Source organism: Gobio gobio (genome assembly GCF_949357685.1).
Source record: "Gobio gobio genome assembly, chromosome: 11".
NCBI classification, from domain to species: domain Eukaryota; kingdom Metazoa; phylum Chordata; class Actinopteri; order Cypriniformes; family Gobionidae; genus Gobio; species Gobio gobio.
The window spans coordinates 40961979-40978457 of record NC_137104.1 but is presented as its reverse complement, the minus strand read 5'-3'; the positions used below and the strand labels follow the sequence as shown (position 1 = coordinate 40978457).

At 36.7% G+C, this 16479-nt stretch overlaps 1 protein-coding gene across 2 annotated transcripts; it reads left to right on the top strand.

The window, feature by feature from the left end:
* The first annotated feature begins 5696 nt into the window (after window positions 1-5696).
* LOC307133616 (uncharacterized protein) lies at window positions 5697-12194 on the top strand. 2 transcript variants are annotated; one of them, XM_079828748.1, is made up of 9 exons: window positions 5697-5862; window positions 6938-8734; window positions 9039-9247; window positions 9346-9400; window positions 9567-9640; window positions 9748-9974; window positions 10522-10681; window positions 10886-10996; window positions 11166-12194. In XM_079828748.1, exons 2-9 carry the CDS (start codon window positions 6969-6971, stop codon window positions 11249-11251), a joined length of 2688 nt encoding a protein of 895 aa, XP_079684874.1. In that variant the 5' UTR covers window positions 5697-5862; window positions 6938-6968; the 3' UTR covers window positions 11252-12194. The 2 variants fall into 2 exon arrangements, with proteins under 2 accessions (XP_079684874.1, XP_079684873.1); XM_079828747.1 differs by having other exon boundaries at window positions 5762-5862; window positions 9525-9640; window positions 11166-12192.
* Window positions 12195-16479: the final 4285 nt, after the last annotated feature.

The window sequence follows — 16479 nt, the reverse complement described above, 5'->3', positions numbered from 1 at the left end:
TTTTCACTCCATAACCAAAAGTACTATTAGAGAAAGTATTGATCGGCTTATATCTGTAGTAGTGTTCATGACCTCTGACTAAAGATAGTGTTACTTTAATTCAAGTGTTGACAGATCTACGGGGAGTATGTGAGCAACCCTCTAAATAGTATAGTCAATTACCTCTGTCTAAATGATCAAAATCGTGTGATCGTGGGCCTGCAAAAGAATAAATGGCTGGTGCAAGGACCCTGTGCGACTTTAGTACCCGAATGAACGAGTACAATAAGAGTGAAAAGTAGAATAATTGGATGTCTGGAAAGATTCTCATATAAATGATCAATAATGAATTGGCATTTTTAACCTGAATTCGAGGTTGTGATTGTCACGGACTGTGGTGTCACTGGAAGATCCAAGGAAGATAAGGAGATGATTGAAAGGTAACAGGATTTATTATAAATCCAGAAACACTAGCCAACAGGCGAGACAATGTGCTACACACAAACAATACAGGACAAAGACTAGACTGAAACTAAGGGCTTATATACACACACAGGCAACCCAAGGAGCAAACAAGATAATTAACAAGGTGATTAGCAAGACACAGGTGAATGAGATGAATGACAAGGGTGTGACTAGCTCAGGGGACCATGGAGGTACCGGCAGCAGGGACAGCCTCCTCGGCTGTGTCAGGGAAGGTGGGAGTTGTCTTGGACGGCCTCCGTGGCCATGGATGGGAGGTCCCCGCCCAAAAAATAAAAATGAATCTTGGACAGAGCTGTGGACTCTGGAGTAAGTTCTTGGGCTGGAGTCCTCTCTGGATCCTGGAGGCTTCATGGGCTGGAGTGGGCTGGGATGGCTGTGATAGTGTGGTGTTAGTATTGGCAAAAATCAAATCTCACCAACCGTGTACAGTGAGCCACAACATCTCAGAACTGCCTCCAGATAGCACTCAATGGTCATATTGGAATTTCCAGGTGGTATCCACGAGGTGAAGTGTGAAATAAATCCATCAACTGTTGACTATTCAATGCAGTCAGATGGCAGTGCTGTATAAACTCCTCGTCGTATACCTCTAAATCACAAAAAAAATTTAAATATGGAGCACAAGATCCTACCAGCTGAGTCCGTTGTTTCTTTTTGGGTCCTGTATTCTGTCACGGATTCTGGTGTCCCTGGAAGATCAGAGGAAGATGATTGAACGGTAACAGGATTTATTATAAATCCAGAAACACTAGCCAACAGGCGAGACAGTATGCTACACACAAACAATACAGGACAAAGACTAGACTGAAACTAAGGGCTTATATACACAGGCAAATCAAGGAGCAATGGAGATTAACAAGGTGAATTAACAAGGTAATTAGCAAGACACAGGTGAATGAGATGAATGAAACAAACACATGAGTATACACGAAAAGAACAACATGAAAACTAATCTAAAACTCAGACATTAACTGAACAGAGAAACAGATCAAACACAAACTCTAAACTTGAAAAAATAAACTCAAAACAGAACCTAACCTGACAGTGATAAAATGGAGTTAGATAGAATACAATTGATTGAGTATAATTGAAATTGAATTACTTTGCCACGCTGAAAAGACCAAACGCGCAGAAACCTTCACTCGCCTATTGGAAACTGTTGTTGGGCTGAATAGGTGGGTCTTACAAACAAAAGGAGAGTTATAAAATGGGTATTTCAAATGGTTATTAATTTAAATAAACTGACTAAACAAAATAAACAAACTGATTAGAATTTAATAAATAGCAAATCTTATTAGCTCGAATCTAAATAGGTAAAAAAGAGAAAAATAGCTCATTATAGTTAAAGACTAAATAGAGAAAATATATTTCAATCATGACAACTCTCGGAGTGAAATAGAATCAACCAGCATTTTATTAGCATAGAGCATAGAATGTACATAGGCTTGATTTTGGCAGACGAGATCTGCCACGCTGCTGCTGCTGCTGCTGCTGCTGAGCAAATACATAATGTTCAGCTTAGTCAAGATAACAACAAGGAAGGCTGCTACAGAATTATGTAACCCTGAGCAGATCTCTACTGGTGGCGCTGGGGAGGAGGTGGGATTATCAGAGTTCTCATAATTGTGCAGCGTGCGGATAGCTGCTAGGATACGGTATAAGTAAAGCCACGTAAATGAGGAAGTACCTCCGATTGGTTGGTGTCGTAGAACTGAAAGAACCAATCGCGATTAATAGAGTTTCATGACTGAACTTTGTATTAGATTTATAAGAAGGTCAAATTTAATTAGTTTGGAACTAGTATTTATTTTCTTTTGTGTTATGTTGTGATGTTTATTTATTTATTTATTTCACTGCTTTCCAACACTGATTTTGCTTACCCATCAGCAATGTGCAGTTGCACCCCTGTGCAACATCATCTTTACAGGATGTGGTATACCATGTATGTACAAAGTGTGTGTTTTTGTCACCTTATGTAAACTTAATGCCCCCTAGAGAATCTCCAAGATCTTTGATTTTCTGCCTTTTGTTTTTTCTTTTATTTAGGTATTTTTCCTCAATGTTTGGAAGAGAACAAACAATGTTTGGAAGATAAATAATGATATTATTTCTCTTGACAGTAATATAATTTATTTTATTCTCTATAAAAGTGGTTTTCTAAGCATAAAGGTAGGGCTGATGGTCTAAAATAAGTAATTGAAGAAAAACTATACCAATATACATTATGATAGATTTGTAAATATCTTAATTTACACTCACCTAAAGGATTATTAGGAACACCATACTAATACTGTGTTTGACCCCCTTTCACCTTCAGAACTGCCTCAATTCTACGTGGCATTGATTCAACAAGGTGCTGAAAGCATTCTTTAGAAATGTTGGCCCATATTTATAGGATAGCATCTTGCAGTTGATGGAGATTTGTGGGATGCACATCCAGGGCACAAAGCTCCCGTTGCACCATATCCCAAAGATGCTCTATTGGGTTGAGATCTGGTGACTGTGGGGGCCATTTTAGTATAGTGAACTCATTGTCATGTTCAAGAAACCAATTTGAAATGATTCGAGCTTTGTGACATGGTGTCATATCCTGCTGGAAGTAGCCATCAGAGGATGGGTATATGGTGGTCATAAAGGGATGGACATGGTCAGAAACAATGCTCAGGTAGGCCGTGGCATTTAAACGATGCCCAGTTGACACTAAGGGGCCTAAAGTGTGCCAAGAAAACATCCCCCACACCATTACACCACCACCACCAGCCTGCACAGTGGTAACAAGCCATGATGGATCCATGTTCTCATTCTGTTTACTGAATGTCTCAACAGAAATCGAGACTCATCAGACCAGGCAACATTTTTCCAGTCTTCAACTGTCCAATTTTGGTGAGCTCGTGCAAATTGTAGCCTCTTTTTCCTATTTGTAGTGGAGATGAGTGGTACCCGGTGGGGTCTTCTGCTGTTGTTGCCCATCCGCCTCAAGGTTGTGCGTGTTGTGGCTTCACAAATGCTTTGCTGCATACCTCGGTTGTAATGAGTGGTTATTTCAGTCAAAGTTGCTCTTCTATCAGCTTGAATCAGTCGGCCCATTCTCATCTGACCTCTAGCCTCAACAAGGCATTTTTGCCCACAGGACTGCCGCATACTGGATGTTTTCCCCTTTTCACACCATTATTTGTAAACCCTAGAAATGGTTGGGCGTGAAAATCCCAGTAACTGAGCAGATTGTGAAATACTCAGACCGGCCCGTCTGGCACCAACAACCATGACACGCTCAAAATTGCTTAAATCACCTTTCTTTCGCATTCTGACATTCAGTTTGGAGTTCAGGAGATTGTCTTGACCAGGACCACACCCCTAAATGCATTGAAGCAACTTCCATGTGATTGGTTGATTAGATAATTGCATTAATTATAAATTGAACAGGTGTTCCTAATAATCCTTTAGGTGAGTGTAAATACGCATAGCTGTAATTATGTTTATGCGTTTGGCGTTGTCAATACATCAATATTGAACATTCAAAAAAAAAATTCTGTCCATGTAAATATCAGGTACTAAAACCTATAAGTTTAAATAATGAGACCAGTCTGGGATCAGTAAGAATCTTAACACCTGCTTAAACAGAAAGTGGCAGTTGTAGGAGAAACGACACACGACACACTGTAAAAGAATCACAGAAGATCCAATAGCGAGTACGAACAGGTTTATTGACAATAAACTCAGAGAAACATATCGATGAAGACGTAGAGAACAGAAGTCTGCAGGTGACTCAAAGATTCAGTTCGATAAAGACATAGGAGAACAGGTGACTGCAGGAAGTGCTCGGTGACGCAGGGACTACGATGGGCAAACAATGAACAGACATCCAGGGATCCAACCAGAGAATTCCTCACGAAGCTCCAGGGAAACACATGTCCTAGAAGACGGCAGAGGGAAGCACGGCCGGCCCTGATAGAGCCTGCAACGAACTGGCAAATAGGAGACGCAAACACACACATTAAATAGACCGCTAAACAGGGAACAGGTGCTACTGATATTGATCAGCGCTAAAAAAGACCACGCCCCCCCATACACACACACAAGGGCGAGTCAGTGAATCCATGAACCGTGACAGAAACAGATAGAAGATAACACTGTTTGCCAAACCCAAGACAACATTAACTTAAGACAAAGAATATAACAATAGGAAAGCAATATATTTGGACACCAGAATGTTTAAAACTCAGTCTCATATAAGGACTGAGCTTTGAGGATGAAGATTTGATAGGACTGTGCAATATATTTTTCCATCTTGTGTAAGCAGTATTGAACTGGACTGAAACTTATACCGGACTGAAATTTATACCAAAATTGCTATTGTGACCATCAGTTAATTTGATTTGAGTTAATTGGAGAATGAAGGTCCTTCCGCAGAGGGATAGGCCAGGGAGGGCTGTTGCAAGGAATTCGAGTTCGGAAAACGAGGTCCGGCCGGGCCAATATGGGGCGACCAAAAGGACTTGCTTCTTGTCCTCCCTTATCTTGCACAGGACCTGGGCTCACTGGGGGAAATGCATACTTGCATAGGCCCCGTGGCCAGCTGTACACTAGTGCAACCGTGCCGAGGGTCCCCTCGGTCAGGGATAAAAACAAGCGGCAATGGGAAGAGTCGTGGGAGGCAAACAGATCTACCTGTACATCGCATTGTCATGCCATTGGCTCGTTTTGTAGAACTCGAAGGTGATAGGCTTCTAAGTGAAACCCCCATTCCGTCAGTTGCTGATGTAATTCATAGTGTGCTGACTGAAAGGGAACTACTATATACAGGTTCATAATTAATATTAATAATGCATAATATATAACTAATTCTAAAGTGAATGTAATGGTAACCCACTAGTAATAACTCAAGTGTTACTACATCATTCTATAGGAATTACAAATTATTTGGATCGGTATTCTAAAGTGAAAAATATAATAACTCTGTAGTAACTGAAATTAACACTGTAGTTATTCATTGATGATGGAACAGTATTTTAAAGTGTTACCTTTATTTTGTTTGTTGTGGGACAATGACTGTAAAATACACTAAAACACAGCATACACTGATCATAAATACTGATAATTTGTGCACTGTAACCCAAATCTTCAGATTTCATGCTCAAATGTTCAGTGCTTTATTATCACATATTGCAGATCAACATTGTGAGGAGCTCTGGAAATATGTAGAAAATATAAACTGATAACAATGTGACGTTTCCTTTCGGCTGCACACTTATGTAGAAATGAAAGCAAAAATGTGGCAGGTCCAGGAAATGTCGTTATATCAGGAAACAATGATCAAACAGCTCATAAGTGCATCGAATCTGCTCAACTTGACAGCTGAATCGACGACAGTCTCCTGTCTTTATCTGGCGATAAAAGGTAACTTTACCTTCAAATTATTATGATGCATAAATTTGACTAAAATGAAAAAAAGAAAAATTTTGTTTAACAATTCAAAGAAATACAGAATAGTATTGTTGTTTAATTTATCAAACAAACAGTTGACAAAGCAAAAAAAGGCACTCATTAAAAAGCCATTATTAAAAAGTATATACCATTAAAAAACAACTGAAGTGTTGTATTTTATTATTATTAATATTAGAATCCCTATGCATTTTACATAAAGGGTGGTTCTATCACATATACAATTACTTTTATATTTGTGCAGACACTTATTTAGTGACGTTTCAACAAACACTAAACATATGATAATGACGTATTGACAACATATAACATTTAATTTATGAATTATAAAATGTTAAACAAAAACAGGCTATCTAAAATGAATAACATTTGTTTAACCATTTCATCATGTAATATTTAATTTGTTTGCTGTGGGACAATGACCATAAAATACACTAAAAACACAACATTAAATTGTAAATATTAATAAATATAATTTTATTTGTGATCTGTAATCTGAGGATGTGGTCTTGTGGCTTCCGATTGCTGCTGCTTCCGTGTATGCTCTCTCTCTTCAAAAGATCTTCCTCCCCTGAGAGCTCTAAAGGCCCTCTTTTATAATCACTATTGACACACATTATCTCTACATTTACGCACATTCTACTTGCATTAAGATATTTCCTACTTGCGTTAATTGTTACATTACTTGCATCAATTGTTCATTCTTTATTGTACATTTTATCAGATTTCTCCGTTCTAGACATTTCATTCCTAACTGTCTTCATATTTGGCAGTTACACACAACAATGCTCTTCTCCGCTAGAATTTATTTCACTTACAGTTCACCACAACATCATCTTTACAAGATGTGGTGTACACGTATGTGCACTGTGTGTGTTTTTGGCAAAACACTGTTGCCAAACCCAAGACAAACTGAAAGACAAAGAATATAAAAAATAGGAAAGCAATATCTTTGGACACAGTAATTCTCTCAGAATACAAAATCAATCAATCAATCAACCCTACCCTCCATCACTCTTTGTTTTGACAGGGACTTGCGAGAGCAGAGAGCAGATCTGCAGATGGCTACAGAGACAATACATTTTATGATCTGGAATGTTAATGGACTTAAACAAAACAGAGATAAGAAATTTCAAAAACTACAAAATGCGGATGTTGTTTTCTTTCAAGAGACGCACATTAAAGAAGGAGATGAACATATTATAGAAGATCTAAAAAATGAGTGGCATGTTTTCTACACAAAGTTTACCTGCCAAAAGGGATCAGCCATACTAGTCAGGAAAAGACTAGATTTTGAATGTATAAGTGATGAAAAAGATAACTGTGGAGCTTATGTTGTGTTGAAATGTAAACTGGAAGGTCAGCTGTACACTCTGGTTAGTGTTTATAACCATGAAACAGACACAGAAACCCTTGAACGTCTTTCAAGGTACCTGCAGTCAATGACCACAGGGCTGCTGGTGATTGGTGGAGATTTCAACACGGTTCTCAATCCATTTATCGACAAAAACAGTTCAAAAAAGTTGACAGACAGCACAACCCACAGAAAGCTGCGCTGTTGTGTGAATAAGTTCATGAAATCTCTTCAGCTAATAGACATCTGGAGAAGAAAGAACCCTGTAAAGCAGGATTATACATTCCATGTTGCGTCCAGGCTGGATTACTTCTTTGTTCCAGAAGAGTGTATGTGGCGAGTCAGAAGTTGTGAAATCATGGACTCAGAGATGCGTGACCATCGTCCTGTTTACTTGGAGATCAACAATGTTTCCACAACCCTTTTTCAGAAAGATCCCCAGATACAATCAGTTGACCAATGGCTGAATCTAAAAAAGGATCTTTTGACAGATGAGACAGGTTCATCACTGGGTGAAGAAAGCTCACATGCAGTCAGTGAGGTTGACATTGTGTCAGCTGTACATTCTCTTCAAGTGTCAGACACTCCGAGACCAGACGGCATCCCAGTTTCCTTCTATAAAGAGAACATTCAGGATCTAATTCCATACATTAAGACACTCTATGACAGAATCCACAGTGGTTCATTTAGCTGCTCTGAGAAACACTTTAATGAAACTATGAAAAGTCCACATGATAATAGTCAACACTTTTTTAATGTTGACTACCTCATCATTGCAACTATTCTGACAAAACGACTAGATGATTTCTTGGAGTCTCAGACAAAGGGCTGTGTACCAAAAAAGGGTCGAGTACCATCAGCTACTGTCATGATCACTCCCAAAACCTTCTGCACTGAGATGAGGTTGTCTCGTATTAAGGATAAAATAGAAGAGCAAAAACGGCCAAACCCAACTCTGTATCAAGATTTCCTCATTGTGAAAAACCTTCTTAGAGATGCACCAGAAGTTGATACTGAGTCTGTAGATGTTTCAATTGAGAGAGACAAACTGCTGGATCAGGGCTGCCCTTTGACCCCAGTTCTCATTACACTGGCTCTGAAATGCTTTGCCTCCGCATTAGCTGGGCATTTAAAACACAATGATATTCGGGTTTTCAAAGAAAGCGTGATACTTTGCATCCAACCTGAGGATCTTGAGGAAGTAATAGCTGCTGTGAAGAACAGAGATAATGAAGTGTATTACATTATAGAATTATCCAAAGGAAGCATTGGTGGTAAAAAAATAAAGTGCTTGGGAAATGAGTCTAAGGATGAGGAATTTAATAAAAGGAAGGAGCAAGTACTTGTGCATAACACAGAGGAAGAATCAGAAGCCAATTGGTCTAAAATGAGAGAGAGGAGAGTGTGTGAAGAGCAAGATTTTTGGTCTATTATAAATGAGGAAAAATACATGTTGATGGAGGGAGATGGAAGGTGAGGATCATGAAAACGACCAAGATCTCATTTGCTGATTTGTTATTAATAATATGCATCTGTCTTGCATTCAGTGCAATTTTGCTTGTGCCCTAATTTTTGCAACTGAAGTAGCCCAACCAATGAAAAAAACAAAACAAAAAAAAAAACACTGTGAATTGGTACTTTTTTTGTATTTTGTCAAATTTTCATCCATCCCATGACTTTAAAATGATTTGTTTGGTTAACTTTTTAATTTACTATAAAATTAAGTATATTTATTTTTCAATCAGAGCTAAACATAATTATTTCCCCCCTTCACTAGATTGACCATGTACGCAGTTGTTACCTTGCAAGACTCAGATGAGGTGATGGTGGTTCCATCTAGCTGGTTGAGCACAGACAAGAAACAAAGTTACTGGCCCCCATTCAAATCACAAGAGAAGTGCATGGACGCGGTTCAGAAAAAATGTAAACCTGAGAAATTTGGGAAACCATGGGAGAAATTAAATATTAGCCTTCACAAAGAACATGGTAATGATCACTATTTTAAAATATATATATGTTTTAAATTTAGGATTTATTTTAATGAAGTTCTCAAATAATATAATAAAATATTGATCTTATTGCAGACTCTTTTGATAAGGCAAAAGCAGCGCAAAAAGAAATTACAGAACAGAAAGAACGGTAAGTAACAGTATTATTACACTTTGTTCCAAAAACAAAAATTGTTTAAAGGATTTTATCTATTAAATGGTCAAACAAATAATGTGTAAAATTTTGGTAAGCTATTGTTTATTTTCAAATAAAGATCTTTTCTATTTGTCACTGGATTCTCTGGAATACTAAAAAGACAAAGACCTGAAAGCACTCAAGGAATGTCAAAAAACCCACTTCCTACTACACCATCCAGAATGTCAGCTGATGGTGAGTCAGATGCTTTTGTCATAATTAGTTTGAGAAGTTTTTCATTTCTCTCTCTCTCTTTCTCTCTTTTTTTTTGTAATTACAACACAACTCATTTTATACAACAGACAAGGATGAGCTCCTCCAAATGCTGAGAGACATCAAGAACACGGTTCAGGAAAACTCTGCCATGTTAAAGAAACTACTGAAAGACAATGCGGTTTCTGAAGCCCCCAGCAGTACCAGCTTGCCCACTAAATATTTTAAAACAGGTCTAAACCTGCCTCTTACAACCATTGAAGATGTGAGAAGGACTGAAAATGAGCTCATGAATGTAACAACACGCCAAACATATGTGAGTCAACACAGCATTTAAAGTTAGAGATAATGTACAGTCAGCTGTAATGTACACTCTGACCTGTAATGACTGTAAAGGGTTTATTTTGCATTAATAATAGCACATTAACCTGCTTATTCAGTTACATAAATAAATAAATACAGTTATTCAGTTAAATAAATAAATAAATAAATAAATAAATAAATAAATAAATAAATAAATAAATAAATAAATAAATAAATAAATAAATAAATAAATAAATAAATAAATAAATAAATAAATACATACAGTATTATAATATTAATGCAGATTCTTTATTAATCTGCATTATTATTAATTAGGCATCCTTTCTATGGATTAGCATAACACAGATAACCATTTCAAGTTCTTAATCACCCCGCTCTGGTTCCTTGTTCTGGTTCCTTGTTCATGATGGTGCAAATTAGCTATATCCTACATATAGAGTTTTGTGGTCATTACACAAAATATTTGACCAATGCTGTGTTTGACCAATAGGAATCAAGTATTTCAAGATATAAAATATTTAATATTATTTTCTTTACAGGTACAATATTTGTCAGAGCTTGGAGGTGTTAAGCCCAAGGATGTGATTAGGAATATTATGCAGCAAGTCCTAACAGATCGTCTGGCAAATGAGTTCAACTGGCAGGGGAGAGGAAATAAAAACGCCTTTTCTAAACTCAGATTAACCGACGTAATCCGAGGTAAACTCACATCTGCATGAACACTTCCCACATACCAAGAACGTTTGCATTTAATTATGTTTTGTCTGTATTTGTAAATTCAATCTCTTGGTGAGCTCTGTGATGTCTGCCAATTTGATTTTACGAGTGTACAAGAGCGGTTGTTAATATGAAGCTCCACCATCCAACACATTTCCAAATCATCCTTCGAGTTTCCTCTTTCAGATGCTGCATCAAAACAAAGTGTATTTAGGATGGAATGTGAAACTGAAATAAAAAATTATCTGTGGTACACAGCTGATCGAATTGGTCGGAAGAGACCAAGAGCTTGTGGAGGTGAGTAAAAATGATATTATGAGCAAGTGATTTGTAATATTGTCATACTTTCTATAGGTTGATCTTCTCCTTGATGGTTTAGTCAAGGCATACCTCTATCTTAAGAAACCCACCTTTAGTTGTTTAATGATCATTGTATACTTTGTGTAAATACCTCCTTCCCCTGCAGGTGTGACTTCAGAAGTGACTTCTCCCTCACTGCTGGACAGTGCCTTCCAGTCAGAGATGGGAATGTCTTCTATGCCTGGGCTTTAATAATAGGTCATGTAAGCTTGACTGCTTACAGATTAAACATTCATTTTGTATAGAGTACAGGCTATGTGTACCAATGCCGTAACCATGTCTTCAACATTTTGGGGGGGCAATTTTGTTATTTTTATAAAGCATAAAGAAACAGAACAGTGAACGAAATTCTAGGTCTAATTCTAGTTGGGAAATAATGTTGGGACTATTTGCAAATAATATTTGCATTAATTTGCGTCAAATATATCCTTACTCTTGAGATTCTTCCCGTTAGTGAATAAAGATCTGCTGTTAGTATTTGAATTCCTTAGTGGTCTGGTAGGAGAGTTTTTGTAAAGGCTACAGGTTCTAGTCCGCCCTCATATAGTTTTTTTTCTTCATTAAAATCAAAGATGTTCAATGATTGTATATTAAGAGCATAGACATGTTTGTGTGCATTTTGTTTTGTGATTTCGCTGGAAAGAATCGATATCCCCGTAATGACATTAAGCTATAGATTGACGTGCTTGTCTGTATGAAGACTGTGTACGAGCCAATAGAGAACATAAACCCCGCCTACTTTGATTGGCCATCTCAATCATTTTGACATTGACGAGCCCGTTAGACCTGAGGCAGACCAGACTAAAAATGTAACTTTTAAAACCTTTTAAAACAATTTGGCCATTTTGGTCCCCCTCAATGTCTATGGTGGTTACGGCCCTGATGTGTACTAAACTAGCATGACATTGTGTGCTCCAAATATTGGTTCTAGTGATAAAATGCTTACAAGGTTTCTAATTTCTCTTTCAGATTTATGATGGTAATGGTTTAAGCATATATCTTCATCAATAACAAATAACTCAAATATGCAATTTGTTGCAAATTGCTTTTAATCTTCTATTTCTGTCTTTTTCAATGTTCCATCAATAACATATGATTTTATTCAGAATAAACCATAATTGCATGTGACATTTACCTTGCTTTTGCCTTTTTTTTAGACAAATGAACTCTTACAATAGTGAAATCAGATGTCAATGTGACTATTGGGTTACATTATGCTGTCCTCAGGGGAATCTTTAATTGATGATGAACAAATTCACAAACTGCACAGAGAATTAACTTTTCTTAGAATCAGCGGGTTAGAATAGATTTAGGCATGTTTTTACAAGCTCTTGTTCATCTTAATGTTTATGGATGTTATACTGACAATCTTAAACATGACATCAGCTCTTAAAACAACAATACCAACTCAATTAACACAATTTACTTAACACAATATTCATCTGAGAACATAACTTTTTTTGAGAAAATTGATTCAAGCAATTAGTGTCTTTGCAATTGAGGCAAACTAAATACCAGTGCTGAAAATATAATTTTAGAATATTAACATTGTTCTGTAATAAATAAATGGTAAAAACTTAAGTGTACTTCTTCGCTATGTCATTCATCCTATATTATACAGTAGTTGAACACCTAATATGAGATCTACAGTATCTGCTACAAAAATGTTACATATACATCAGCATGGCTGAAATCGAGTATATTTTTTCACTATGCAACAGAAGTTGAATACCTGGCCAAAAACAATGCTGACAAATGCCTGATCAACTTTAGTTAGTTAAAGGTACATTTTTGGAAAGTTTGCAGAAATGTTGCAACGACTCATATTTTTCATGAGCTTTAGGGTGGAAAAGTAAAAGTGAACATTGTAGATATTAGGGAGATATTAGTAGATATTAGGGATATTGGGGAGTTTTGCTGCCCTACATGATAATTTGGATATAAGTCATGCAGAAGAAAAGATGTCGCTATACTTCTGTTTCATTGTATCTTTAAAGTAATGCTGAAGGAGTTGTTTTTGTTAGAATAAGCAAAAACAACTCTTTAAAGAGACTCAGTTGCATGTTTTATTTAAAAATCTACTTTCAACTCTTATTGCCCATGCATGAAGCACAAGATATAATGCAGATATAATGCAAGTGTGCATATAATATTTCACTTTTAGATGAGATGTTAAATTAATGTGGCTCCAATGTTCCCGTTTACAGAATAAAGCATACAGATGAATAAATAAATACATCTTTATTGTGTAGCACTTTGAAATGCAGTGTGGCCTGTCAAATGTTACATTTTAAGGTGGAGTACAACAATTCATTAAAATAAAACTAAATTACTGTCAAATGCGCCACCAATAATGTGTCAAATCTGTTACTGTGAAATGCTTTACTTTCAGCTACATACACTCTAAAAAAAAAAAGGTTCTATATTGCACCAAAAATGGTTCTTGGCTCGTAATCATAGGGGAACCTTTTTTAGTGCTATATAGCACCAATTTTGGTGCTTCAGTGGTTCTTCAGCGGTTCTTCAGAGGTTCTTCAGCGGTTCTTCAGAGGTTCTTCACCGGTTCTTTGACTAAGGTGCTATATAGCACCTCTGAAGAACCGCTGAAGAACCACTGAAGCACCAAAATTGGTGCTATATAGCACTAAAAAAGGTTCCCCTATGATTACGAGCCTTTTTTTTTAGAGTGTACTGTATACATGGATATATAGGAGTTAGATGTATAATTTAGACATATAGATGGACTTTTAGGAATTTAGATATGCACTGTACTACTTTGGGTCTTGTTGGTGACAAATACCGTACAACATATTTAAAAAAAGGGATAAATCACTTTTTTCTTTACGTACATAATTACATAGCAGCTTTTTGTATGTATATAATGTATATAATGAACTTATTCCTACAGAAAATTCACTTCCATTCCATAAGAGGGCAGCCTAACCTCACAAAATTGATACAGTTCACCACTGGAGGGTGTAGAGCACTGTATATTTTATGTGAAACATAGTACTACAAACATAACTAAAAACATATATTTTAATCAAACATAAATAACTGGATTTATTGTTTGGAACTTTGTAACAGTATAATTTCATCTCTTTTGGGATAGTTAGTAGGATGGCAAGAAGTTGATATACAGGTTAAAATGAAGTGGTAGGTTGAAAGGATAGGATCTCTAATGGGCCAAACATGCTGCTGTTGTCCACTAACAGCTAAGAGCATATATATATATATATATATATATATATATATATATATATATATATATATATATATATATATATATATATATATATATACACACATATATATATATATATATATATATATATATATATATATATATATATATATATATATATATATATATATATATATATATATTAGAGATGCTCCGATCAGCATTTTTGGGGCCGATTACCGATCAACAAAATCATGATCTGCCGATTGCCGATCACTGCAGATCACAGAATGGCAGGGGAATGGGAATCTTTTATCTACAATCTTGCAGAGTTTGCACCATTTGTAGAAATGAAACTAACTCTAAATTAACTGAGTCAAGATCTTGAAGAACCACCAAGTGTTTATTTTAGAAAATGAGATAACTTAAGGCTGCTGTGGGCCATCTTTCCCAAATAAATGTATATAATAAATGTATATTTTATCTCACTTAAATATTTGATCTCGCAGTGCATTTTTGTTTTTAAAAACAATTTTTCAGGTAGGTCTAACACTAGTATTGAGGTAAGAAATACTAAAGACATTTAATAAGAAATCAAATGTAAATTAATATTGGTCTTCCCTGAATAAATTTAATTAGATTAATCCTTACACTTAAGGTTGCAAAAGTTAGTCATTCAAGCAGTGAGTGTCATAAAGGTTCATCAAACACCACAAGACAAAGAGAAACTCAGAGACAGCAGCAGTTTATTCGACACCTGTCACTTTAAGTGCGAACACGGATACGGTTACATGCAGTTGCACAAACGTTCACTCGCGAGTCACGACGGGGTTTACGTGCATACTCGTCAAGACGGTCATTTAGTACATACATTTGTGTGTATCTGACCATTTCAGCGCAATTCGTACTCGCAAGCTTTTTGTGAGATGGCCTGTGTGTGTGTGTGTGTGTGTGTGTGTGTGTGTGTGTGTGTGGGCATGTTTTTGTGAAATATCAGGACACAAATGTGTATAATGACATGGGTATGACACAGGTATTACAAAAAGAGGGTGAAATATGAGGACGTTCCCCATGTCCTCACTTTTCAAAATGCTTATAAATCACACAGAACAAGTTTTTTTTTCACAGAAAGTGAACTGCACAGTCTCCTGTGAGGGCTAGGTTTAGGGGCAGTGTAAGGGGATAGAAAATACGGTTTGTACGGTATAAAAACCATTACGCCTATGGAATGTCCTCACATTTCACAAAAACAAACATGTGTGTGTGTGTGTGTGTGTGTGTGTGTGTGTGTGTGTGTGTGTGTGTGTGTGTGTGTGTGTGTGTGTGTGTCTCTCCAGACCATGCGCGCGAGTGCTGAGCGGTTTGAACACTGGCAAGACTTAAAAATAAATGCAAATGATAAACTTTAGTGATGATGCGACACTGCCTCGATTGTGCAAAGTGGCAAATCCTGTGTCAACTGTGCAGCTCGATTTTAGTGCACATGCGATGCGCTGATGTGAAGCCATTTGAGCATTTTGAAAGGGAGAGCGCGCGCACGCGGTGATTCACGCGCGCTGTTTGTGAATTTACGTCCCACAGAAAGTTTTCAAATGACTGCGTAAGTTATTTAATATAGAAATATGAATTGTTCCTCACCTTCAGCATTATAATTATTTTACCCGCGCTGGAAAGAGAATGAGACGGTGTCGCTGCATATCATGCCCTAGATCTCATGGCAGGTGCGGGTTTATTTGTCGTCAGCATGCGATCGGTTCATGAGATCGGCCTTTTTGGAGACCACCGATCAATCATCCCAAAGCGATTATCGACCGATCGAGATCGGTTGCTGATCGGAGCACCCCTAATATATATATATATATATATATATATATATATATATATATATATATATATATATATATATATATATATATATATATATATATAGATAGTGTTGGGGAAAAATTTAATCACAGAAGATTTAATCTTCCAGACCTGTTTTCTCTATTGTGTTTTAAATGAGTCAGATCAAAGAGGCCTCACCTGTGGAAGCCATACATTGTCCCTTTTATCTTTTATTGCTCTTGGAATCTGAGTTCCTGGCTAACATGCTTTGTTAGATGAAGATGAAGGACCATTGTGTTTCTTGCTTTTAATTCAAATGAGATCCAAGACAGGAGGGGGACCATTTGTGTATTGTCTCACCTCTTGCTCAAGGCGAAACCTTCAGTGGGTTTCGCCAGATGTATGGAAA

Coding starts and splice junctions, on each gene's coding strand:
- LOC307133616 (XM_079828747.1), top strand. CDS start 6,969: ATGGCTACAGAGACAATACATTTTATGATCTGGAATGTTAATGGACTT. Junction 10,682..10,885: donor ATTAACCGACGTAATCCGAG/GTAAACTCACAT, acceptor TTCCTCTTTCAG/ATGCTGCATCAAAACAAAGT. Junction 10,997..11,165: donor GAGACCAAGAGCTTGTGGAG/GTGAGTAAAAAT, acceptor CTTCCCCTGCAG/GTGTGACTTCAGAAGTGACT.